At 42.1% G+C, this 27,777-nt stretch overlaps 1 protein-coding gene across 2 annotated transcripts in view; it reads right to left on the reverse strand.

Moving 5' to 3' along the window:
• Positions 1-27,777, reverse strand: part of Filip1 (filamin A interacting protein 1) — a 151,751-nt gene that overhangs the window by 34,064 nt on the left and 89,910 nt on the right. For both annotated transcript variants that reach the window (XM_057768845.1, XM_057768844.1), the window contains exons 3-4: positions 13,462-13,635; positions 12,226-12,404 (exon numbers count right to left, since the gene is read on the reverse strand). In XM_057768845.1, the coding sequence (XP_057624828.1) occupies positions 12,226-12,404; positions 13,462-13,635 (353 nt within the window). The remainder of the gene's footprint in view (positions 1-12,225; positions 12,405-13,461; positions 13,636-27,777) is intronic.

A 27,777-nucleotide genomic window follows, 5' to 3' on the forward strand; every position in this document is an offset into this window, starting at 1 on the left:
AGGCCAACTCCAGCATTCCAGTTACACAGGCAGGATGAACAGGAGTTTGGGGTCACCCTTGGCTACATATTGAGTTCAAAGCCAGTTTGGGCAACATGGAATCCTGTCTCACAAAATAGAAAAATTGCCTAATTAGGCATGGTGGAGCATGTCTGCAATCCTGGGACTTGGAAGGTGGAAGCAAAGAACCACCAAAGTTTCAAGGCATTTCTCAGCTACAAAAGTTTGAGACCAGGCTGGGATATGTGAGACCTTGTCTCAAAATAAGCAGTCAAGTAAACAATAAACAAAACAAAAAAGTAAGCATTTAGTAAACTCTTACTCTTCAGGAGCTATACAGAAATAGGAAGAAAATTCTTCTGCGCAGTATTTCTGAACTTGAGAGGAAGCAGTTAAGACTAAAAGTTGACCTCTAGTTGAGTGGCAGCTGGAGCTCTAACACAGCCTCTGGGTATTATTTAACTAGTGTCTAGGAGCTCACATCTAAGAACTAAACATGTTGTGCATTGAGTGTGAAGATCCAACCTTTGATTCATCTTTCCCGTTCAAATCTTTCACCAACACAAAGCACTTTTCAAACACAAGCGTTCCTGGAAGAGGAGACTGCACACTTGGTTAAGGAGCCAGAGGGGAGCAAACTACACACACTTGAAAGACCCCTGCCCAAGCTGCAGTTCCCTCTCGGTACAGGATGTGTAATGCCAATCTGAGGGCCTTCTTCCTTCCTGAACAACGGGCAGAAATGGAAATCCGATGGAGTCACTCACTGCAGTGCTAACCACAGCACAGCTTCCCCAGCCTTTCCTGAGCTCGCTCTTGGCCTGATCTTCATATGGTGGCAGCTGGCTGTCAGCTGAGAGCAACACTCCAGAGCTTGCCATCCAACAGAGTGATGCAACGTAATCCCTTTTTAATATCTGATTTTATCCACAGTGCTGAAAGACAACATCCACTCAAAATGATGTCTGTGGCCAGAGGCTGCAATTTGCCACCTTTAAGTCGGTTGTTTCTGAGATTTGACTCTCTTTTCTCTTTCTGGGACTTAGCTATCTTGCTAATGCTTCAGTTAAATCAAATATATATATATATATATATATATATATATATATATATATAGAGAGAGAGAGAGAGAGAGAGAGAGAAAGCTGGTTTTGTGTGCTCTGACATAAAACTCGTCAGATAGATCAGTACATCCAACTTTACAACTGCCTGTAGTACAGAATCTACGTCTAGATCGAGCATCAGAAAGCAAGTCGGTAGAAAGTGGTATTCGAGGCTGGCGTTCCAACACCTGGGTAGCCACTGAGGCTGTAATCACGGGCGGAAACTGCAGAGTACCATCATTTATTTTATGTATATGAGTCCTCTATCTGCACATACGCCTCTATTCCAGAAGAGGGCATCAGATCCCTCTGTAGATGACTGTGAGCCACCATGTGGACGCTGGGAATGGGACTCAGAACCTCTGAAACAGCAGTCAGTGCTTTTAGCCCCTGGAGCTATCTCTCCAGCCCTCCTGATGACTTTCACTGAATGACTGTAAAACCTCATCTGCTCCAGCTCCCGAGGGCTTGCTGATTAACCAGCAAATAGACTTCCGTTTTTATTTGTATATTTTCATTGTAATATTCAAATCAACTTTTGAACCTAGACATTAGAAAGTGAGCCTGTTACTGGTCTTTGTAAGTAAGTAAATTTGTATCTGGACGCCGGGAAGTAATATGCAAATCTGTGGATAATGTGTACATTATTGGTACAGCTCCCAACATCAGGATTTCTTTTCTTCATTTTTTCCATCATTTAAAGCAGTTTGATTTTATGCAGCTGTTGGGAAAAGAATTTATTCTCTACATTATTGTAATAGTCAGACCAACTTGTGCTTATCCATAATTCTTTTCAAGATTTAAAGAATCTCCCATCATTTCTTTTTTATTTATTATTTTTAAGCATAAGAAACTACAGAAATATAATGAAAATTTACAGCCTTGGCAACATTATTGTGGCAGTTTTCTTCCAACTGATACTTAAAGTTACCACATATTAAATTTTTCATAAAATTCTGTGGCTAAAAATCAAAATACTGCTTTTTTTGCTTTCCAGCTATATTTTTTTTACAATTATGTTTTATTTCTCTAATGTAATTTTTATTACATAGCGTTTATCTGTCTTTTGGAAAGTTACAAAGTAAATGCTATGTTTTTCATGGACAATAACCAAAACTGTTCTATGGTTATTTCTTATGAGAAGAAAAGGCAGACCAGGCCAGAGGGAAATAGCCCTGTCTACATCATGCTCACGTCTAAGCAGTTCGAACTACACACAGAAGATAACAGGGGCAACAGCCTTTAATTCCAAGCCACCTTTGTCAACTGATTTTGAATAACATGTTAAAAATACACAGATTTCCATGGCTTTTCTGATCCTTTGCATTGCCTTCAAAGTATCTAAGTTGATAAAGTGTAATCTATGGCTTCAACTGCTTGTTGTAAGTTTCCCATTTCTTTGAGTCCATCTATGATTAAATTAAAAAATCACGTTCAAGCAAGAGTTTACTTTTTTAAAAAGCTAAAATTAGATTTATAATTTCATTTTATGTGTGAATGTCATGCCCACATGTGATGTATCTCTGCGTGTCATGTGCATGCTTGGTGACAAAGGAGGTAAGGAGAAGTCATTGGATCCCTCTGGAACCACCTTGTGGGTGCTGGGAACCAAATCTGGGTCCTCTGCAAGGGCAACAAGTGCTCTTTACCAAGACTTCACTTTTTTTGGATACTCTGCATTGTCTTCAAGATATCTTAAGTTTGATACAATGTACATTCCAATTTCCAGAAACTTCCATAGTTTTCCTTCAAGTGTTTAATATAAAAAGACAAGTAGAAGAAATGGCTACTTTGGGGTATATTTCAGTCACCTGATGTAGCTAGCACCCGGCATTTTACTCCATCTCTGCACTCGTGGAGGGAGAACCCCACGTCATCATGTCCTTTTTGCACTGAACTGTGGGTTCTGTCCTTTTTCCCCTCCTGAATTCATATGTCAAAACTCTAATCCCTGATGTGACTGCTTTTAGAGATACAGTTTCGAGGAGGAAGTGAAGTCCAGTCAAAAAGAAGGGGGTCCTAGTCTAACCTCCTACAAAATTATTTACATTTCTCTCTCCACTTCCCGCCCCATCTCTCCCCTTCAACTGAAGAAAGCACTCTGTGAGGAGGCAGCCATCTTGAAATAAGCAAAAGGAACTCCACCAAACCCAACATTCTAGAATGCTGATTTCAGATTTCCAGGCTATAGAACTTTGAGAAAAATAAACAGCTGTTGTTTAAGCCATCCAGTCTAAAGTATTTGTTATGAAAATACACACACACTAAGGCATCCTCGAACCCCATCTAAGAATCCCTTTAGTCTCAAATTTCCCACATCTAATCTATCTGGAGTTTATATTACTTTATATCTTTGCCTTTTTATTTAGACAAAAAAGGGGAGGTGATGTGGAATTCTCCTCTGCATACTGTAGATATCATTGTTTAATAAAGAAGCTGCTTTGGGCCTATTGCAGCACAGAATAGGACAAGGCAGGAATTCTAAGCAGATAGAGGAGGAGAGAGGAGGCGGAGTCAGAGATATGCCATGTAACCACTGCAGGAGAAAGATGCTGGTACTGGTAAACCACAAGCTTTGTGGTAAAATATAAAATAATAGAAATTGGTTAATTTAAGATGGAAGAGCTAGCTAGAAATATGCTTCAGCTATTGGCCAAACAGTATTGCAATTAATATAATTTTTTTGTAATTTTTTTCGGGCCTGGGCAGCTGGGAACAATCAAGCATCCTCTGTCAACAATACAATGCAAGTAGATGGAACAGAAGTGAGTACAAGTGCGTATTCTTCAGATTTTCAATGATCTAAGAGCACACTATTAATAATATAAAGAAAAATGTTTGGACTTCTTTTTAAATTCAAGCTCCTCCTGTTTGTTTTTTGCCCAAGAGTCTTAGAGTTGGAAAAGGCAATGATGTATTCACCAAAGAAGTTTTGGGCATGATGATCTTGCTGTCTGCTAGCCATGTGATGTCAGAGGTCACTGCAGCTTCAGCCAGGTGAATCCAAAGACTTGACCTAATAAGACTGACTGAATTTTAGCTTCTTGTGAGACATTATTTTGAGAAGGGACATTTTTCTCAGGACTACTCATCCCAAACCTCCATAACTGAAGAAAGTATTTCTAATCCTTTGATGTCTGAAACTGTTTCTTCTTTTTTGTTGTTTTTGTTTTTGTTTTGTTTTATCAATTTTTTTATTGTTTTTGATGTGCTATAATTTTTCTCTGCTCTCCTCCTTTTCCCCACTTTCCTACCCTCTCCCATGACCCCCACGCTCCCAATTTACTCAGGAGATCTTGTGCCTTTCTCCTTCCTATTTAGATCCATATATGTCTCTCTTAGGATTCTCTGTTATCTAGGTTCTCTGGAGTTGTGGATTGTAGGCTAGTTTTTCTTTGCTTTATATCTAAAAGCCACTTATGATTGAGTACATGTTAATTATATTTGTCTTTCTGGGTCTGGGTTATTTCACTCAGTATGATTTTTTTCTAGATCCACCCATTTTCCTGCAAATTTCAAGATGTCATTATTTTTTACTGCTGAGTAGTACTCCACTGTATAAATGTACCACATTTTCTTTATTAATTCTTCAGTTGAGGGGCATCTAGGTTGTTTCCAGGTTCTTGCTATTATGAATAATGCTGCTATGAACAAAGTTGAGTGCATGTCCTTGTGGTATGAATGAACATCCTTTGGGTCCATACTGAAAAATGGTATTGCTGGATCTGAACCTCATAGAAGAGAAAGTAGGAAGTATACTTGAATACATTGGTACAGGAGACCAGTAGCACAGTAAATAAATGGGACCTCCTAAAACCAACAAGCTTCTGTATAGGAAAGAACACGGTCAACAAGACAGAACGACAGCCTACAAAATGGGAAAAGACCTTCACCAACTCCACATCGGAAAGCGGGCTGATCTTCAAATTATACAAAGAATTCAAGAAACTTGACATCAAAAGAACAAATAATCCAATTTTTAAAAATGGGGTATAGACCTAAACAAAGAACTCTCCACAGAGGAATCTAAAATGGCTGAAAGACACTTAAGGAAATGCTCAACATCTTCAGTCATCAGAGAAATTCAAATCAAAACAACTTTGAGATTCCATCTTACATCTGTAAGAATGGCCAAGATCAAAAACACTGATGACAACTTATGCTGGAGAGGTTGTGGGGTAAAGGGAACACTCCTGCATTGCTGGTGGGAGTGCAAACTGGTACGGCCCCTTTGGATGTCAGTATGGCAATTTCTCAGAAAATTAGGAAACAATATACCTGAAACCACTACTTTTGAGTTAGTATTAATATCCCTTGCATCACATGCTCCACCAGCCAGAGTAGGAAAACGTAAATTTACCTTTTTTTAGTATCATGGCTGTGTCAATTAAACATGTAATCCATGACACTGGGCATCTTCTACTCTGCTGCAACTGTTTTCAGGAATGTTTGAAAACATTATGTCGTATGTACATGTTCACTTTGTTTGTTTGTTTGTTTGTTTTGTTCACTCTGAAAAGCAGCATTCTCCAGTGGCATCCTTTGTCTTACAAGATCCCTTTATCCATGCTCTCAGACACAACATTGCTAGCAGATTCGGGAGTCTCCAGTCTTTGAGAATGAACGACATTCAGAAGAAATTGCTGAAAAGGATTTAAGGGGACTCTCAGCTCTGAAATATCCTGCATCAAACATTTTGTTGTTGCTGCTGCTGTCGAGGCCCTTCTATTTCCACAGACAGTGTTTCAGTGTATTCTTCCTGCTCAAGTCCCCTTCGTTGCTTTTATAACAGCCAGTCTTCTAGCTGCGGCCCTCCTACCACCATCCCGCGTGGGTTGGTCACTAGACTTCTGAATTCTAATTCCCCTTTCTTAAAAACTGCCTGTCTCTAAACCAGGAATGTGGCCCATTTCTTTAATCCCAGCCTGCAGGAGTCAGAGGCAGGCAGATAGCTGTAAGTCCAACGATAGCCAAACCTACATAGTGACTTCCAGGTGACAATAGACCCTGTCTCAAAAACAAACAAGCAACAACAACATAACGACAACACCCGCCACCACTACCACCAAACCAAATCAGAAGTCCACCCCAAAACTGTATTCCCAGCAACTTTCTTGGTTAGTAGGACACTAATAGTAAGTGGTAAGTCTTCTAATCAAGTTTAATCTCTGTGAAATCAATGCCTGACCAACTTTCCAAGTCACCTCCCTCTTCCTCCTCCACACATTTGGAGGAATGAAGTGTTACTTTATTTAGAAGGTAAGAAATTGGAAGCAGAAAACAAAAAACAAACAAAAAACTTTCCAAACCTGACTCTGGTAGTTGTCTGGTGGAAGGAACTTAATCTACTTGTGGAAACAAGAATCAAAAGTACAGTTTTGTAAGGAGCAGACAAGGTGGTGTATGTGTCTATCTTATCAGAAAGGTTGATAACACCAGCCTTTAGCCACGGGCTAAGCTAAGAGAAGAGAGCAAGGATGTTTTCTAATTTAAAATATTCCCAGTGATTCCAGACCACTATAGCAAGGTCTCAGACACAGTAGGTCTTGGCTGTGGCTGGAGAGAAGGCTCTGCAGTGAAGAGTGCTTGCTGTTCTTGAAGAGGACCCTGGTTTGATTCGTAGTACCCACATTGGTGGCCTTTGATCACCTTTGATTCCAATTTCATGGAATCTGATGTCCTCTTCGGGTTTCTGTGAGCACTGTACACATGTGATATACAGATTATATATGCAGACAAACATTCAATAAAATAATTTTTAAGTAGTAAAGAAATAGTAGGTTTTGAGAGGTTATTTCCTACTTGAGCAACTAGACTAGCATAGACTACCCCACAGATCAGCAGGAAAATGCCCACCCTCACACTAACTTAAAGGGGCTTCTCCTCCACTCAGGTCCCTCCTCTGGGCACTCTGTACTACACAGGTGAGAGAGTTTCTTTTGGGATTCTGATTCGTACAGTTATTCAAAACAATCAGCATGTGCTTGAAAACCTTGCTGCAATATTACGTGATGATGTCATTATTTATGTTGTTCCCAGCTGAGCCTGTAAAATCCAAAAGCTTTACAATCTGAGTTTAAAAGGATAGATTTAGACAGCACCCACACACACTTTTTGATGTAACTGTATTCTAGTCTGACATTCGTGGAGCAGCCTTGGTGACACTCAGGATTACAATCGCAAGCCATGGAGCTCAGACAGAGGATAAAGTACAAACTCTAGAGGTGATATCATCTGCTCAGAATTATGCTTTCAAAGATCAAGGCCAAACACATGGGCCAAACTGAATAACGTATATTGTTTAAGCAAGAAATCCTTCTTTACCCAATCTTAGTTAATGCAACAAGATACTTTCATCTTTTTTACTGAAATTCCAAACTAAACAGTACCTTTTTCATGTTGTTTTCTCTTTCCAACTTGGGACCCTTATGTGTAGAGGTAAATAAATATGCATTGTATGGTGATAATAAACTACGACCAATCTTTTAACATAATAAAGAAGCACAGAACAACTTAATGTCCATTTGCAGTAATTAATTTTAGAACTCTTGTTTTGTATGAATCAAGTAATTCTTGAAATGTGAAAAATAATTTCTGCACATATTGTCTTGACACTCAAAGGGCAATAACAAAACAATGGTTTAGGAGGCTTTATTTAGCTCTCCCATAAACATAAAGCTTCACTACATAATCACCCCCAGCATACACCTGAAGTAAAATACTGTATATTCTGGGTAGTGATATTTCATAAATACAACTTGCCTGAAGACCAGAATGCAAAACAGACTCACTAGTCAGTCATATTGGCTAGGCAGTGGTGACACACACCTTTAATCCCAGCAGCCACACTAGTTAGCCACAGAAGCCAGGTGCACACCTTTAATCTCAACACTGGAGAGGAACATAAAGGAGGATGAGACAGGAACTTGCTCTCTTTCAGTCTGAAGACTTCATAGAGGTAAGAGCTCCCTAGTGGCTTGACTGCTGGGAGTAAAGGTGTGTGCCACCACTGTCTGACCTGTATGGCTAACTAGTGTGGCTGTTTTGTGTTCCAGTCTCAGGAAAGGAGAATGAAACCTCATAGAGAGAGAGGCTGAAGAACAAGGAGAGGGAGGACAGAGATATGGAGAGAAAGGCTGGGGAGCCAAAGAGGCAGGGCTACAACATGGGCAACCCAATATCCTGCCAGCTCCCCAGAAGATCTAAACACAAATGCTTGCTTCAAAAGGACTGACCTGGCCGGGCGGTGGTGGCGCACGCCTTTAATCCCAGCACTTGGGAGGCAGAGGTAGGCGGATCTCTGTGAGTTCGAGACCAGCCTGGTCTACAAGAGCTAGTTCCAGGACAGGCTCCAAAGCCACAGAGAAACCCTATCTCGAAAAACCAAAAAAAAAAAAAAAAAAAAAAAAAAAAAAAAAAGGACTGACCTGGAGCATTTTGGTCATGTGGTTTCCAAACCTCAAGTTTCCACTGCCAGATAGCCAGTCACGCTTCAAATGAGAGAGGAATTCAGAGTGCCAGTCTAAGCTCTGAGGAGCCTACTGGGTGTTTTAAGGTACAAGTGCACTGTGCTTCAGTCAGTAAAGAGTTATAGACCAAAGCAAACTAAAATCCCTAACAAATTCTTCCTTGATATGCAAAAGCTCGGTGACATTCCCCAGTGATGTCAGCTGATGACAGTGTGGATGGCTTGTCACATTTTTTAAAATTACCTGACTAAAATTACTATATTGCACGCATAGTACCTTACTCGGGAAAGGCGACCCTTTATTAACCGGCCCAGAAAGACAAGGAGGAGAACTGTCCTTCTGCTGGCGAATAAACAAGCCCGATGCTGTAGATGGAGCACGGCAGAGCTACCCATCAAGCTAAAGTTACTCTCTGGTTACTCTCACAGCACAGACCGTAGCCAAGCAGAGAAGAAACGGCAGAGGCGGTTCTCCCATCCTCACAGCCAGATTAAACTCACTCTAAGTGTACTGGCACCGCTTCACGCAGTCAGCTTTAACAGAGAAATCACAGGAAAGACGGACAGACAGTTGGTTCTAAACAGTTTACAAAGTGCTTAAAAATAATTTATACCGGTGCTCTAAAGTTAGTTGAAATGCTTCATTTCAGATATTTGATGTGATATATTTCTGTGGTGTTGTAGGTCACATCCTGGGTTTTGTATTTTGTTAGGCCAATGTTCTTCCATAGGTTCCCCGCACCTCTATCATTATATCACATGTGCATACCCATCAATCTCAGACATTTTAAAGAATTAGCAGCAAATGTGTTACTTTGTTTTTCCTGACGTTGTAGGTACATGGATTTATATTGTGTTTAGAACCTGGTTTGTGATACTTGTTCCTGTTTGGATTTTTTAACCATGCATATGAGTGTTTCATTTGCACACGTGTGTGCATACCTGTGGAACATGTACTGTGTTCAGTGCCTGCGGGGGACAGAAGAGGGCAAAGGAAGCCCTGCAGATGGTTCTGAGCCATGGGTGCTGGGAACTGAACTAGGGTCCCTTATAAGAGCAGTAAGTGCTTTTAACCTTGGAGCCATCTCTCCGGCTCCTGGGTAGTAGTATCTCAGATAGCCCAAGGTGTCCTCTAATTCACTATGTAGTCAAGGCTAGCCTCTACCCGTCTAATGCTGGGAGACCAGGGAGCTGGGGGAGGAAGATCTCTTCGCCCTAGCAGGACTTCCCATCTGCCGTGCTCTGGACACATGGGACTTTGTTCGCTGGGCCCTATAACTCTCAGAGACTGGGGGAGGGGGATTTATTCTCCCTGGTTACCAGCTCGCCTGTTTAAACGGGAAGCCATCCAGCTTTGGCTTACTTCATTTAAATGGACCACAAAGAAGCTATAAATTAGGAGTGTAGGACACAAAATTTCAATGTTTTCTTCCTCCCCAGGAAAGTGCTGCACCCAGGAAGAGGTAACATTGCCAGTTACATTTTTAAAAAGTCTTTATAAGTGCAACCTGTTCTGTGTCATTCATTGACTTTGTTTGGCTACTGAGGCAAGGTTTCGTGTAGCACAGCCCGACCTTGGAGTGTTATGTTGCTGAGGCTGGCCCTGATTTTTCTGCCTCTACCAAAGGCTGGGATTATGGGCGGTTCAGTGTCAGTCGTTTCAAACACTGCAGAAGTCCAAGAAGCAACCATGTGGATGAAGGAGAGGAGAAAAATAACTTAAAAGAGTGAGTCCAACAACTAAATAGAAAGCCTTACTAATGGAGGCAGTGGGGCTGAGGGTCCTCTGCTTCCTGTGTGGCAGCCTCTGGTTTGAGGAAACAGTGTTACAAGAATGGGTGTGAGAATGCCTATTAGGGAGAAGAGGAAGCTGTGAATGGGTGAAGTCTAGGGAATGTGTATTGCTGATGAATGGATGAAGTCTAGGGAATGTGTATTGCTGACCAGGGGAGATCCACATCTAGGACCTCAGTGCCTCAGCCCTAGAGGAGTGTCAACCTTCCCTGGGGAGGCTCAGAGGGATAAGAAAGCCTTCCTTCTGGGCACTGTGGGACACTGATCTGTTTGTACAAAAACTGGCAAGGGCAGCTTCCTCCTCCTGGATGTTTACAGCGTTAAACTAGCTGCCCGCAGAGCAACTCCTACAGAGACTAACTGGCCCTCCCCTGGGCTGCATAGAAGGAACACGCAAAGGTTCCAGGTTGTAGCAGTGGTAGGTACTGGTCCATCAGTGTGCACCACTCCACCTAATCAGTTTTTCTGTATGTGTGTCTGTGTGTCTGTCATTTCTTCATTCCCTCTCTTCCCCCAATCAGGGCTCCAGGACCCAAGTCCAGAGAATCATGGTAGAACACACTCAGTTTTTGTTTGGTTTCTTAAAGTTTTAAAGTGTGCAGCCTAGGGCTGGAGAGATGGCTCAGCAGTTAGGAGCAATTGTTGCTTTTGGAGAAGATGAGGGTTTGCTTTACAGCACCCACATAGCAGCTCACAACCATCTGCAACTCCAATTCCAAGGACTCTGAGGCCCTCTTCTGACTTCCCCAGGGACTCCAGGCATGCATGTGGTACACACATATACATGTAGGCAAAACACTCATACATATATAGTAAAAAAAAAATGCATGCGATGTTTTAAAAGTTAAAAATGTAGTCATTTATATATACCCAATATTAAGATTTTCTACACTGGTATTAATGGGGAAGTTTCACTTATAATTAACGGTAAGAATTTACCTTTCTGAAAAATTGATTTCAACCCCAAAGAGAAATTTTATATTATTTCAATAATGTAAATTATTTTAATTCATATTATAGTCAATGTGTAATAAAGCTTTCAAATGAAGGGGCTTCACTGATCAAATTCATATACAAACCCCTGGGGTTTCTTTTCAGCTTTATGATTTTCAGGGTCTAAACATCCTGGTGAGAATATCGTACCATGCTTATTCGCACCCCAAGCTAAACATCCTGGTGAGAATGCTGCACCATGTTTATGCGCACCCCAAGCACAGTCGTGTGATAATCTCAGGTAAGTCTCCCTACCCCCCATAACAAAACCTGCCTAAGTGTCACATGATCACCTCAATAACTATAGAAAAAGTCTTTGACAAAATCTAACATGTCTTCCTGGTAAAAGTTCTTGAGCAGTGGTTCTCAACCGTTCTAAGGTCGTGACCCTTTAATATACTTCCTCAAGTTGTGGTGACCCAAACCACAAAAGTATTTCATTGCTACTTCATAACTGTAATTTTGCTACTGTTATGAATTGTAATGTAAATATCTGATATGCAGGATATCTGATGTGCCACCCCTGTGGGGCTGTGATCCACAGGCTGAGGATTGCTGTCGTAGAGAATGTCAAGCTAGAGTGAACATAACTCAATATAATAAACACTGGATATGAGAAGCCCACAACCAACATCATCGTAACTGGAGAAAAACATGAAGCAACCCCACTGAAGTCAGTAATGAGACAGCGCTGTCCACTCTGCCCACCCCTTGTCCATATTGTATATGACGTCTTTTCCTATGTGAATCCCCTGAATTTCCTTCTCTTGCCTTAGTGCTCCAACTAGTGCTTTGAGCCTGGCCTCTCCTGCGGGCCAGCCAGGAAATGGCAGGGACCCAGAGGTAGGCAGTGTCTGTGCAAGTTACCTCTCTCGCTCCTGCTCCAGCAGGTTGGTGAAGTCGTCACTCTTGTTCATGTAGTCAGTGTGCTTGTGCTTCTCGTTCTCCAGCTCGTACACGGTGCGCCTGTGACACTTCTCCGCCAGCAGCAGCTGCTCCAGCATGCGGCGGTATGTTTCCCTCTGCTTCTCCTCCAGTCTGTCCAGCTAAGGGAGCAAAGCCGGGGAAGAGCTTAGTGTCTGACTTCACACGCAGTGACTGTACATTGTGACTCTGGTCTAGGGGCCCATGACTTGATGAAGAACATTGAAAGGGAAATGGTGTGCCACCACCTTCTGGTATTTTCTCCATGACAACAGGCTTTATAAACTAGCCATCTCCGCCTTAATGTTTTTGCTTTGTTGTTTGAGACTCAGTCTTGTTAATGCAGCCCAGGCAGGCTTCAAGTTCACAATCCCCCTGCCTCAGCCTCCTGTGTGCTGGAATTACAGGCTTGTGCAATCATACCGGTTCATAGTGTTATAATTTACTTGCTGGCCTTCTAGGGGTGGATTCCCTAAATTTGAGGCGATTACATTATTTCACAGAAACTGGATAACATCTTCCTGATCTCAGAAGTTAAGGTGTCATCATGTACATGAAGCAGACCTCGTCTGGGTAGTAATCATCACTGTCATAATATAAGGCTTGTAATGATCTGAATTTCTAGAGAAAATATAGTAGGGGTCCATGCTAAACACAGGGAGGCTCTTTAGGACATTTAAAGAGTATAGTTCTCAGAGAGAGGTCTTGCACATCCTACACCAGGTTGCTGCTTCTCTGTGTATCCTATCTTCACGAAACCCCGGCTTCATCAGTCCTCTTGTTCTGTCATGTACTGTTGGCACAAAGTATGTGCTTAGGAAGCGCCTGCCCAAGGGGACCAGGTCTTACCATAGCAGCACTTCCTCCAAGTGAGAACTAGCAAGCACCTCATATTTTTAAATGTGCTATTTCTGAGAAGGGTAAATCAATAGTGTATTTCAAGGGCATATAACATTCCTAATCATATAGAAAAATATATTTCTAACCTGAAGTATATTTAAGTAAAAGTTTGAAACTCCCATCAAAACTTACCTAGTACAGCCCATGAATTACTTAACTATATTTAATTCTGCATTAGGGCATCATAACAATTTTGCATTTAGGGGAAAACATCAAAGCGTATAGAAGGAAGATCTCTGCAGTTTCTCACTAGGGAGGCTCACTGGTACCCCGTTTTACCTCTGAGATGGGTTTCTCATAGACGTCTTCTCCTATGGACTTCTCTTGAGCGAGGATGGCGTCTCGGTGCAGGACCCGAAGCACTTTCTCTGGCTCTGCAGATCCGTAATGTGCCTCTAAGACCTCAGGCTTGGTTTTCTCTGTCTTCAGCATGTGGATCACATCTTCTCTAGCCTGTGGCCGAAAGGACAGCAAGGTCAGACGGCTGACACTGCAGACCACACATTGCCCTCACGAAAGCAGCACAGAGCTTACTGGGTGTACCCCATGCTTCGGGGCTCTTACAGATTCACTGGGAATTCTGTTCTGGTTTTTCTCCCCCCTCCCCAACAAATGCAGATTAACAAGCAGATACTAGGCCTTGGTTGCTAGGAAGCAGGGGAGCAGAAAAAGAATTTGTGCTAATATTAACTACACAAAAATTGCTTTACTTAAGTAGCTCTGATGTGAGAGAGGAGACAGGTAGGGGTGTCCCTGGAAAACCTGTTTCAGTGTTATGAGATCTGCAATGACCAAAATCCTCAGTTTTTCTATTTATGTTCACAATGTAGTGTTCAAATTTGTCTTACAGTAAACCTCACTCCCTTTATTCTATAACCACGTTCATTGTAGTTATAACTCTATGTGCAATCAACAAACAACCATTTTTGCTGGTTTCCTTTCTCATAAATAATTTGCTTTGCACCGAAGCACATGGTTGAGAACTCACACTGTGCTGGGCTAGGCTTTTAACTAAATAATTCATATCGGATTCTATCTTTTTAACACTCAGACTATCAGCAGACAAGTCAGGCTGGTAGGTCATGGTTAGTTTTTCAGTGGTTTAGCTCAGCATCTTCCTGAAGCTTTCCAGAAAACCACAGCTGTAGATCTATGTGGCACTCACTGTCTTTGGTCCCATCAGACAATGCCCACACCTCTGGGAGCTGCTGTAGATCTATGTGGCACTGTCTTTGGTCCCATCAGACAATGCCCACACCTCTGGGAGCTGCTGTAGATCTATGTGGCACTCACTGTCTTTGGTCCCATCAGACAATGCCCACACCTCTGGGAGCTGCTGTAGATCTATGTGGCACTGTCTTTGGTCCCATCAGACAATGCATACACCTATGGGCACTTTTTTTTCACTGATTTGTTCTGATGCAGCTGACATTTGCTGTGTATTTCCCTCTACACTTGGAGCTGCATTACCAATAGGGTAGTAGGTAAACTGGTATACAACTTCATTGCAACTGGTTGGGCACAGATCTCAGTCTGTAAAACAGTAAGATAGCTTTTTCCTGCACCAGTGCTAACTGCGAGTTTAAAATCCCAAACGCAGCCATTAGGATGCATGTTTTCACAGGAGAGCTAACTAGCTAAACGAGCATCTTAATCTAAACGAAGTCCCAATCTGATCATTACAAGATTTGTGTTTCTAAAGCTTGTCATTTTGTCACAGTTTTTTTTTTTCGGGTTCCAAATTAATCTTATCCAGAAGGATAAAGATTAATTCACCAGGGGGCCAGCAGTGAACAAGAATTTTCATATTATCAGTGTTGCTGATACATATAGCTAAACTTATTTCAAGATAATTTTGCGAAATATTAAATTTGAAGAACTTAGTAATTAGGAATATTAGTGAGATTATTAAAGCTGGAAAACAAGCTAACAAAAAAGTAGTTCATCATCACCCAGGGGAAAACACACAGAGCACAGCAGCGCCTTGTCGGGTTAGCAGGGGAATATATCTGAAAATCAGGAGCAGGGGCCAGGGGCTAGCGCGATGGTTCATTTGGGAGAGTGCTCGCAATGCATGCGTGAGAACCCGAGGGTGGATCTTCAGAAGCCATGTGAAAAGCAGGCACAGTGGCACATGTCTATAGTCCCACTGAGGGAGAGGCACAATGGTAGCTTCCTATGGAGACTTCCAGTGTGCCAACCCCTACCATCACCAATTCTTCCACTTTCACATGTGATTACAAATTTGTCTTCCTTGTCCACAAGCCACTCTTCATGGTTTCTCCTTTCAAGGTGACATACATGTCCATCTTTAGTTAAAGCAAAAAAACAAACAAACAAAAACAAAAAAACAAAAAACAATTGACCCCAGATAGGGAAGTGATTAGAGGAGAAAGATGGTCATGTCCTTCACTTGCTGTTTTAATTGGCTGATGGTGGATAGGTAACCAACCTAGCTTGTTGGGCACAGGCTGTAGCCCCACATCTGATAACGATATATGTGCTTATGTGGATGAGATGAGTGTAGGAGCCCTTTCTTCTGGAGATCAAAAGCAGCTGATGTACAGGAGGCTCCTGCACTATGGGGCCACCATAGGTTCAGATTTGTGCCTTGTCCAAGGTATTTGGCAGACAGAATAAAAAGGGGCTAAAATACAGCTCAGGCATCTCTCACTAATTAAAGCTGCACTCCAACTAAGGGCTGCGTCTCCTGGATAAAACAGGCCTTTTCTTTCCCTTCTCCCTCTCCTCTCCTTCCTCCCCCTCCTCCTCTATGTCTCCATGTGTATATACATACATGTGTGCTCATGTGTGAGCATGTGCTTGTGGAGGCCCAGAAGTTGATATCATGTCTTCCTAAATCACCTTCAGCCTTAAATGTTCAGAGACATATGTTTTATGACATATGTTTAGACATAAACTGAAGTAAACACTCCTGACTATTAACTCAGACTAGTCTATGTGACAGAAGCATATGTAGCAAATTCTAAAGCACTAAGACAATCAAGAACTTGATTAAAACATGGACTATAACCTGCATTGCTGTATAATGGGATGAACCCATCTTTAAAGAACCTTGTAATTACTTTCCTAGACCTAAGTGAATTACACATGGTGCTGTAAGCTAACTTTATCAACTATGGAATAAAACTCTAACAACTCCATCACATGAATGTTGCCAGGATGGAAATAGATAGGCATTTATAGACTGACGGGTGTAGGATTTGGCACAGAGCAGGTCCCAAGTCAATGGAGACATTTACTATACTTTTACTGGAGTATATTTATTGTGCATAGTGATGACTGTCATAGAGACTTTTGTACAATTATGTAATGTGCTTTGATCGTATTCACTTCCCCATCCCTTCTCCTTTATTCCTGCCGTTCTCATTCCCCTAGTCTCACGTCTACGTTCATGTATATGGTTTATGTAACCATACAAAATCTAGGATTCACAGAAGAGAGAACATGCAATGTTTATCTACCTGAGTCTGATTCATTTAGCTTAATATGTTGGTCCCCATTTGCATCCATTTTCCTGTCAACTACACATTTCGTTCAACTCTATGATGGAATAAAATCCATTATGCACATACCATTCTTCTTTCCGCATCTGTCAACACACTTACCCTGATTCACAACTTGGCTATTAAGAATAGCCCTGCAATAAACATAAAAGTGCAAGTGTAGGGCTTGTAGGGATGACTCAGTGAGTAGAGCACGAGCTGATTTTACAGGGCATCTGGTCCCCAACACCCAGGCCAGGCAGCTCAAAACTGCCTGTAACTTCAGCTCCAGAGGATCTGATTCCTTCTTTTGGCCTCTGCAGGCCTCTGTATCCACATGGTGCTCATAAACTTATGTAGGTAAACACATAAAAAGGTAAATATAAACAAATCTTTAATGTAAAAAAAAAAAACTGCAAATATCTCTGTGCTGGCTTAGAGTCTATTGAGTACACACCCAAGAGTGGTACAGTTGAGTCACAGGGTAAAGATAAACTTTTAGTTCATTACAGAACTTCTATAGTGATTTCCATAGTGTTGGAGTAGTTGACAGTCCACCAATAGACAACCTGCAAGTTCTCCCTCCCTGAGCGAGTCCTTGCCAGCACGCTGTTGTCTTTATGACAGCCCTTGTGACTGGGATGAGATGCAATCTCAATATTTTTTCTCTGATGGATGATGCTGATATTTTTTTACATATTTATTAGCCATTTTTACTGTATCTCTTGAGAGCTGCCTGGCCACTGCATTGGCCCATTTACTGATTAGTTTGCTACTTTGCTATTTAGTTTTTTGAATTTTTAAATAAATTCTAGATTTTAACACTCTTTCAGATGTGTGGCTAGCAAAGACTTTTATCTTCTTCTGTAGACTTCTCTCCACTTATTTTCTTTGGTGGGAGAAGCCTTTGGATTTAATGCGTTCCCTTTTGTCAATTCTTGATATTATTCCCAAGCTATCAGGATTCTCTCGGATAGGCTTTGTCTATTCCGGTACCCATGCCTTCGAGTGTTTTCCTCTAGAAGTTTCAGGATTTGGGGTTACATAGTAAGGTTTTTGATCCAAGTTGAACTGGTGAGTGATTTGGAACCAGTTTACTCTTCTGCATGCGGACATCCACTTTTCCAAACAGCTGTTGTTAGAGAGGCTGTCTTTTCTCCAATGTCTGCAATTGGCATCTTTGTCAAATATCAGTTTGCTATGGTTACATAGATTTACTCATGTGCCTTCTTTTCTATCTATGTAGGTATCTGTATTTGTGCCAGTACCATGATGTTTTTGTTACTATGATTCTACAATATATATTGAAGTTGGGAATGAGTTTTAGTATTTAGATATCCGTACTGGCCTGCCCTTAAGGTCCTGACAGGATACAACCTCGGCTGCAGCCACTAAGAGCACCTCCTGTGCACACTCTTGTTAAAGGTGGGCTTTGCGTACCTCCTCTCTCTCTCTCTCTCTCTCTCTCTCTCTCTCTCTCTCTCTCTCTCTCTCTCTGTCTCTCTCTCTCTCTCTTTTGCTATTCCATCACTCTTGTCCCGAGGGACTGGTCTCTGTCCCTTCTCTCTCCTCTTCCGATAAACCTCCTGTGTGAGCCTTGTTGCATGGCATGACTCCTCTTCGCAGATTTTTTTTTAATTACATCAATGGTATACCTCCAGCATTGTTTGTTTTGTTGTTGTTGTTGTACAAGAAGCCTTTGGCTGCTCTGGTGTTTTGTGCTTCCATATGAGAAAAGGAAACACCTATTTCTTTTACAAGAAAAAAAACCCACTTATTCTTCAACTTATTCATAATATGACACCACGTGTTACTTTATCTTAGCTTAATTGTTCCAAATACTAATTACCAAATAAAAGAGCTACAGTGTATCATAGACTTAGAGCCATTCTAGTCATAATGAACTTACTAAGGGGCTCTGTAAATGGTTGTAGAGATAGCACTGAAAAAAATTAGCAACACTGTTTCTATGATATTGCTATTTAAAATAATTTAATAGAGTAAATCAATATTGTGATATCTTTTTTAATACAGTTGTTATAATTACTTATTATTTATTTGTTACTTATGTGTGCTGCAAACTACCTTGGCATGCATGTGGAAGTCAGAGGACAGTTTTCAGGAGCTGGTTATCTCTGTCATCAGGCTTGGCCTCAAGTACTTTTACATACTAAACCATCTCTCCTGCCCTTGTGATGAGATGGGTGTGTGTGTGTATGTGTGTGTGTGTATTTTGAGACAGGGACTCTCTATGCAGCTCTGGCTGACCTGGTACTCACTGTGTAGATTAGGTTGGTCTCAAACTTGCAGAGATCTACCTGTCTCTGCCTCCAGAGCACTGCAATTAAAGTTCTGTACACACGCCCAGCCTGTGTATAATATCTTTTGAACCAGTAGATTAGTGATAATGACTATGTGATCACAATAAATTTGTTCACTGCTTCAAATACATGATTCAGTGTAGGAAAAAAGATCCTTCACTAAAAAGATAAAACCACTTTACAACTGCATTTTTAGAAATGCATTGATTTGCTTGGTGGTGGCACATGCCTGCAATCCCAGCGCTATGGAGGCAGAGGCAGCTGTTACAAGTAGAAACCCTGTCTCAAAAAACAAACTAACAAAAACCCAAAAAGAAAAAGAAAAGGAAAAAGAAATGTGTTAATTCTTGTGAAAAAGGATAAAATCCGGAATGTCAGAAAGCTTCTGCTCTCAAACATTATTTTCACAGAGAAGTTAAACCAGAAAGAAGTGGTTAAAGTCCGAGGACTCCAGGGAGCTCTCAATAGACCTTAAGGATGTAAATGGACCAGAGAGAATGCTTTAAAAATGGCTCTCAGAACGAGCTGCCTTCTTCTGTGTGAGAGGAGGAAAGGGACTGGAGAAGAAAGAGACAACACGATCTTCAGTTTACTTACTGGCGATAAACAAATGAGGCCCGGCACAGAAAGAAGCACGGGGGTCTCATGTCTCTGTCAACAGAGCCACAGACCTTCATGCCCGTGGTAACCCTGGAGAACAAGGGGTGTGGTCTCAGTCAGTTGCAGTAGAAGCTGATTCAAAACATGTGGGGGCAGCATAGAGCCACTCTGGGCTGCCCTGGGCCAGGTGAACACGGGAGTCACCAAGTCATGGGAGGGCATTTGGGCTTTGCCAGACGAGGAGTCAGAGGCATAATAAAACGAACCAGGCTCAAAATCAGAGCGGAATCAACCATTCACTAAATAACCTGTGTACATTCATGTTGTACAAAGCGTGGCATTCAGGTATTACAGAAACAGTTGTATCCCCAGAAATTCGAGTCTGAATGGATATTGACAATGGGAAATAATTTATAATGTGGTTCCAACAAGCAGATGCTAAAGGAAACACAGGGAGGAATGATGTCTATCCAGAATGGTTGACTTGAATCTGAGCTAACAGTAGGGTGTGACCTGAGATCTCACAATGAGTGAAGGAGAAGGGCTCAGTTAGACGAGAGTATTCCGGGAACAAGACTATAAAGATGGGGCTGGAGAGACAGCTTAGTGGTTAAGTGCACTTGTTTCTGAATAGGGTCCAGGGTTCAATTCCCTCACCCACATGTTGGCTAGCTAACAACAGTTTGTAACTCCAGTTTCAGGTGAGCCGATGTCATCTTCTCAGAGGGCAGCCAGCACATACGTGGTTAATACACACACACACATGCAGGCCAAACGCTCCTACTCATTAAAAAATAATTAAAACCTTAAGAAAAAGACTATGAAATATCCAAGAAGATGATAGCACAATGGTAATGATGTCCTCACATTAAACCCTGTGAGTCACACGCTGAGTCACAGAGCAGCAAGAAACTTTGGACTTTGAATCCACAGGACAGGGACATGGTCAGATATGTTTGTTATAAAGACCCAGAGGAGCCTCAAGACGAGGAAGATGTTCAGTGGGCAAGTCTGGTGATCTGAGATTTGAGTCTCAGAACACATGTAAAGAAGAAGACAAAGTTGTTCTCTTTCTTTCCCTTCCCTCCCCTCCCCTCCCCTCCCCTACCTTCCCCTCCTTTCCGGTCCCCTCAGTTATACGGGAGTTCTGTGTCTTACTTTCTCTTAAGTTCTCACTGATATTAAAACACTTTTCTGAAACCCATTCGACCTTTGTCTATGAAAGTCATTCTTTGAGTTCGCCTATGGCGTTTGATGGATTACTGATTGTCTGACCCCAGGCCCTTGAGTCATGCTCACCTGAGGCAAGAAATCCTCCATTGTACCATTGCTTTCCCCCACAACACTGTGTTTTAAACCATCTCTACAAGTTTTTTGGCAACATAGCTGCATTTGGAAGTCACTGCTCTGGGTCCGACAGGGCAACTCAGCCCAAAGAGACAGCTGTGTGTTAGATCCAAAGGCCCTCCCACCAGTTATGTCTTTAGAACGCACGGGATTTGTTTACCACACGCGGCTGCGCTATCCCACCAACTACTCTACCTTGCCTTCTTGTGCGGTCTCCAGCCAGGTTCTCTCGGCCTCTCGCTACGCTTTAGCTTTTGCTGTCTCTCCGCTATCCTCTCCTGCTCTCCTGCTTTCTCCTGCTTCCTTATAGCCCTGGCCATGTCTAGTCGGCTTGTTTTTCTCTCTGCTCTGGACACTTCCAGAGGCCTCGGGATCTTTTCTCTCTCCTACCCACAATAAAAACCTTCCCCCCTTGTAGAACGGTCTTGTCAGTAGTTTCTTCATTGTATACACTCTGGTATACACTGTGCTGTTAACTGAAGGTTCTTGAAGGTTCACTCATTTCCAGGGACTTGCTGCCTCCTAGAGTTCCTCCGTGATCTCCTGGAGTATCAGTCCCACCGACTTTGCTTCACTGAAGGATCACGGTCCCTTCAGACCAAGAGGCTCCCTGGAAATTGAGATGTATCTGCCAGTTCTAGACAAACCAGGCTCACCAGTTCTCCCAGTTTGCCTGCAAGTACGCCTTAGTTTCTAAGGGAACAGAATCCTAGGAGGCTGGACTGTGAAAATCCAGGCCAGATCCAGGCAAACAGGTGCGAATCAACAAACTGTGGAAGACACCAGCGAGGAGACCGGGTAGTTAGTTCACAGTATCCTGTATGAACCAGAGCAACCCTAACTGACCTGATGGTGCCTAGAAGCTGAACCTCAAAACACGTTCATTTAAAGGCAAAATGCAGTTATTGATTATTATGCCTGCTATTATTTTTTTTACTGTGTTTAAACTTGCTGAATTATGAAGTCTTTGAACAAAGCAAACCAAATTATAATGAGCAGGGTGCAGGGAAAGCAACTTTGCTCTTATACTCTCCTTCTGCATTTCTGAAATGGGGGCACATGCACCTTAGGAGCACAATGGGAATGACAATGACCCTCTGACCCTCACAGTGCAGCCTCCGGTGTCAGTAAGTTCACAGGAGGACTTCAGGTGACATTTCATAGCTTTTCACAAGGTTAATATAATTTACTTGATCTGACACATAGAAACTGTACACACGTATGAGGAATCATGTCGTGCTTCAATATATATTAATGTGTAAGTTCAAGACAGGGTGAACATTTACCAATTCTTTGTGGTAAAAAAAAAAAGTTCAAAATCCTCTCAGGTTCGTGATCCTAGAGAAGCTAAATAAGAAGGTGAACCCAAAGAAAAACATAAAGGCATCCTCCTGAATATTAACCTTCATCAGGCAAGGAAAGGAGACAGAGACAGAGACCCACATTGGAGCACCGGACTGAAATCTCAAGGTCCAAATCAGGAGCAGAAGGAGAGAGAGCACGAGCAAGGAACTCAGAACCGCGAGGGGTGCACCCACACACTGAGACAATGGGGATGTTCTATCGGGAACTCACCAAGACCAGCTGGCATGGGTCTGAAAAAGCATGGGATAGAATGGGACTCGCACTGAGAATTCAAGAACAATGGCAATGGGTTTTTGATCCTACTGCACATACTGGCTTTGTGGGAGCCTAGGCAGTTTGGATGCTCACCTTACTATACCTGGATGGAGGTGGGTGGTCCTTGAACTTCCCACAGGGCAGGGAACCCTGATTGCTCTTAGGGCTGATGAGGGAGGGGGACTTGATTGGGGGAGGGGGAGGGAAATGGGAGGCGGTGGCGGGGAGGAGGCAGAAATATTTAATAAATAAATAAATTTAAAAAAAATCCTCTCAGGCCCCTTTCCCCTGCATATGAACAACAACAGAAGAACAGACCTGTTTATTCCTCTCTCGTTATGACTTAAGACTGTTGACATCTCTTTCACCTCCCAGAACAGTAACAACATTTTAATATTTACCTGGGTGTTTGTGATGAAACACAGACTTCAAAAAACACTGACCTAGGGAGGTAGCTCGCTGCAGACTCTCGGGTGATGTCACTTTGACATCCTCCCCTGACTTGACTGGGAGGAGGCCACATCCAGTGGGGAGGATACAAGCCTACCCCTAAATAGTGACTTGGTGTGCTTTAAACATGACATTCTTGCCAAGAGCCGTTGGCTTTCAACAAAGGATATATTTGAGGGAAAAACCCAGATCTGTCTTTACTTCTAGAAGACCCAGAATGATGCTAAGCCCAAACACCAGCCCTCCTTTGTATGATTTAGCTAACTGCTTAAATATAGCCCATCACTGCAGTGGGAAGGCCGGAACATGGCCGTTTTGTGAGCACTTCCCCATTCTGGGAACTCAAGTGTTCTGTATCTATTTACATAAGGTAATTTATTAGTTTACTGTCTATTTCCTCCTGGAGTGGTGAACCACTGTGAGGACAGAGGCTATGTCTACTATCCCTCACAGAGTGCCTGCCACATGATAGGCACGCAGTAAATATTTGTTGAAATCAAGAAGAGTAAATTTAAGTTCTGTGAAGTGAGAAGTTCAACCAAGCTGGTCATGAACCCCTCAGGACAACCTTGACTACTAAGTCTTGTTCAAAAGCTCTAAACAGTTACATTTTGTCAACTTCCTTAGTCTTTCATCTGACAGCTTTGTCTATAATTCAGGAGTCACTTTGTTCTCCATGGTTTATTCCAAAAGAAAATATGTAAACTGAGGAAGGAAAAACAGTGCATTCCACCAGAATGTTGCAAGAGGAAATGGGTTATCTTTAAATCTCATAAAATTAAATTGCATGTTTAACCAACTTAGGTAATACTAATGTTATAAGTGGATTAAAAGCTAAGAAGTTGTAATCTATAATGTTATTAGCTGTGATTATAGAAATTAAAGCCAGTTTTTCCTGGATTGTAAAAAGCAAAGCTAATGTGATTAATAATGTATCATACCAGGACAACACTAAGGCATGGTTGATTTAAAGGGCCATTATTTGGTGCTTAAAAATGTTACTTTTTGCATTCTCTAAAATAATTTCCCTCTGCAGATGTATGGGACAGGGCAGCCTGATGTTCTCTGCAGAGCTTACTCACAGAAGCTTAGCAGCACACCCCTAGCCAAAAGAAGTCTTTCATTAAAATATTTGGAAGAGATGTAATTTATCATGTTAAAATTTGCTTTTACATTCAAGTCAGCAGATAGATATTTTAAAAATAAAATATTCAACACTGAAATGATTTTTGTAGAAATGGAAGAATGCAAGTGAATATTCATATGGAGTCTTAAGTGTGCTATAATAATAACAAACTATATAATAATGTGGTTTTGTGAAAGAGTGAACCAAGGTCGGATGCTTTCTGATTTTAAAGCTAATTACAAGACTACACTAATCAAAATGGTGTGGCACTGTCATTAAGACAAAGATGAAGATCAACAGAGTGGAAAAACCTGTAAATGAAGCCAGTCAAAAGATTTCCCACAAAGATGCCAAGATGGCTCAGTGTGGATAGGAGGGCGCTGGATAGCCACGTATTTAGTAAAATTTGACTCTTATCTTTGCGCATTTACTAAAATTAGCTCAAAATCCATCAAAATATAAAAGTCTCATAAAAAACTCAAGAAAATATTTCCTGATAATGAATTTGGCAGTTGTTTCTTGAACATACCAATGGCACAAGCAACGAAAGGAAAAACGTGGATTAGCTGAACTATGTCAAACTTAGAACCTTCCAAGCATTGAAGAAGATAGCCAGCAGAGTGAAAAGCAACTTAATGGATGGTACGTGGCTGGTGAAATTAATATGCAGAATAATAAAAACTTCTACAAGTCCAAAAATTGTTCATGAACAAAGGGCTTATACAGATGTTTCTTCAAAGGAAAAAACAATACAAGCAGTAAAAAGACATGTAAAAAGATGCCCAATATCACAAACCATTAGAGAAATACAAATCAAAGTCACAATTAAATGATAGATATTCATATCATTAGAATGGGTGCTAACAAAACAAAATGAAATCAACAGTAAGTGGTAGTAAGGTGTACGTGTTGGCATATTCGGTCGGTACGATAAATAACCAGACCAGCTCTTGAGGTTCTGATATTTTAGGCAGTAAAAATGATGTAGTCAAGTACAGAGGACCACGGAAGTCCCTCAAAAACTTGAAAACATTTTGTTGTATGATCTAAAACTTTCACAGCTGGGTATGCATTCAAAGGAACTGAGAGCAGTGATTTTAATAGATATCGGTCCAAGTTCTTCATAGCAGCTATGCAGGGTCGAACTGGAAGGAGCTCAAGTGTCCACCCCCAGATGACAAAGAAACTAGATGCAGCAGACCCATCCAATGGAATGCTGCTCAGCTTTAAAAGCAGGAAAATTCTAACACATGCGACAGTATCGACCAAGCGTAAAGATGTTACGTTAAGGGTCATAAGTTAGTTATAAAATGGCAAATGTTGTATGTTTCACGTATATGAGGTACTTGGAGACATCAAATTTATAAAAACAAAGCAGACAGTGGTTAGCAGGGATAGGGGAACTAGGGGAAAAGCAATTACTGGTATTAGGTGAAGAGTTTCCAGTGGACAAGAAAAATACTTCTTGAGCTCTTTGGTGGTAACAGTTGCCCCACAAGGTCAACATATTTAATGCTACTGAATGACACAGCTGGAAACAGTCACAACAGCCAGGATGTGGTAGTATACACCCTCAGTCCCAGGAGGTGGGCAGATGTCTGTGAGGCCAGCCTGGTCTACAAGAATTCTAGGCCAGCCAGGGATACAGGGAGAGACCTTGTCAAAAAAATTACAATAATGACTTTTATAGGATTGCCTATTTCCTTATGGTCAGTCATTTAAATATCACCATCATCCATGGATTTAAATACATTTTTTCCTGTTTTCTTTTTTGCACACATTGGGATATTAATAGTAAGAGTCGCCGTGTCCAGGATTAGAAATTAGATAATGTCACTGAAAGACCTGGATAACTCCAGGTATCCCCAAAGAAAGCCCTGGATAAATCCAGGTTCCCCCACCCCCACCCCTAGCATGAAGAAAATAGCCAAAAATCCAAGCAGGAAGAGAAGAATCAAAAGTCTAGGATTTAGCTGAGGATAAAGGTAGATTGTGATCTTGAGAAACAGGGAGTTTCCCCCTTGTGATTGTCATTGTACTGTGTTTTAGGAACTAGCTGATTATGACCTTGGGAGTGGTCCTGAGAGGCAGGGAGTTGCCCCCTTGTGATCTTCACTGGTATTTTCAGAATTTTCTGTGACACACTCCCTGCCAATTCCGGATCACTGGGCTGTGGTTTTTTTCCCTTAAAAATCGGTTCTCCCAGTCACTCGGGGTCGAACTCTTCCCCTGCCTGGGTTATGAGTCTCGGCCCCAGTGCACTGGTTCCAGTCTCATCTCATCGATTAAAGCCTCGTGTGATTGCAGCAAGGATGGTCTCTCGTGAGTTACTGGGGGGTCGTGTTATCCCGAGACTTGAGTGAGAGTCTCCCTAGCACTGGGGGGGGATCTTTCATTTGGGGGCTCATCCGGGATTAGCGATCACCCTCGTCTCTGAAGACCCACTTGGGGGCTTGGAGGTGAGACATTGTCTATATGTCTTTGTGTGCCGGCAGGTCCATTATGTTTTTGTGCCAGATTGTGCCAGTTGAATTCAGGTTCAGGTTTGTACATTCAAGTTTACAGTCATGCCTTTGTGTTTCCGTGCGGTTGAATCCAGGTTCAAGTTCAGGTTCATGTTCTGTACATTCGAGTTTACAGTCGTGACTTACTTTGTGTTTCCGTGCCAGTTGAATTCAGGTTCAGGTTCTGTACTTTGAGGTTACAGCCATGTCTGTGTCTTTGTGTTTCCGTGCGAGCTGAGTTCAGGTTCTGTATTTTCGGTTTTGCAGTCGCTCGTGTCTCGGGAGGAGACAAAGGAGTGATCAGCAAACATGCTAGATCACCGACTGCTTCCCCGGGAGACATCCTCTGCTGTCATTCTGCTCAGTAGGTGGACAGTTTCTCTCTCCCGTGCATTCCTCCACTAGGGTTGCCTCCCAACCAGTTAGTATAGCAGGCAGGAGTTTAGCCCTGGTGAAATCCATTGGTGCAATTTTTTGTGGGGAATTGACTGGCAAGCTGGTCTTGCCACACGCAGAGCTGTTTGCATGACCAAAGCTTTTCATGAGAAAGGATTCATCCCAGGGAAGAAAGGGCACCATTTTGGTTGTAGAACAATAGAGCAGGTCAGAGGGGAAAAGGGTGAGTCCAAGTGTGGGGCCCCAGGGTCTGTCATTCAGACTCCTGTCCATTCCATCCCACCCCGTCCTATTCCTTCCTGAGAGCCACAGTAAAAGATGGGCAAAAAAAGACCCAAATGAAAATTAGAAGAATTGGTGAATTAGAATTCAAGGCTTTGCAGCTTCAGCAAGAGGGAGGGTAGAAAGGAGAAGCTTGCCACCCCAAGTCATGGAGCACCCTCCAAGGAAAAACCAGCGGACACCTGCAGAAGAGCGAGCCTTGGGCCATGCACAGCGCACTGGCTGTACTTAAGCAAGCACCAACCCAGGCATCCACAGGCTTGCCATGGGTCAAGGGCAGGAAAAAGAGGCAAATGCCAATGGTAACCTAGAAAAGTGCAGGGGCAGGTATGTATGCCATTCTCCGGAGCCCTCTAGAACATCCTAGAGAAGTCAGAAAAGATTTGGCATTCCTATTAAGCAGGAGAGGAGCAAAGGCAGGAGAACGAAAAGGTAACTATAGA

Source organism: Chionomys nivalis, chromosome 4 (assembly GCF_950005125.1).
Source record: "Chionomys nivalis chromosome 4, mChiNiv1.1, whole genome shotgun sequence".
NCBI classification, from domain to species: Eukaryota; Metazoa; Chordata; class Mammalia; order Rodentia; family Cricetidae; genus Chionomys; species Chionomys nivalis.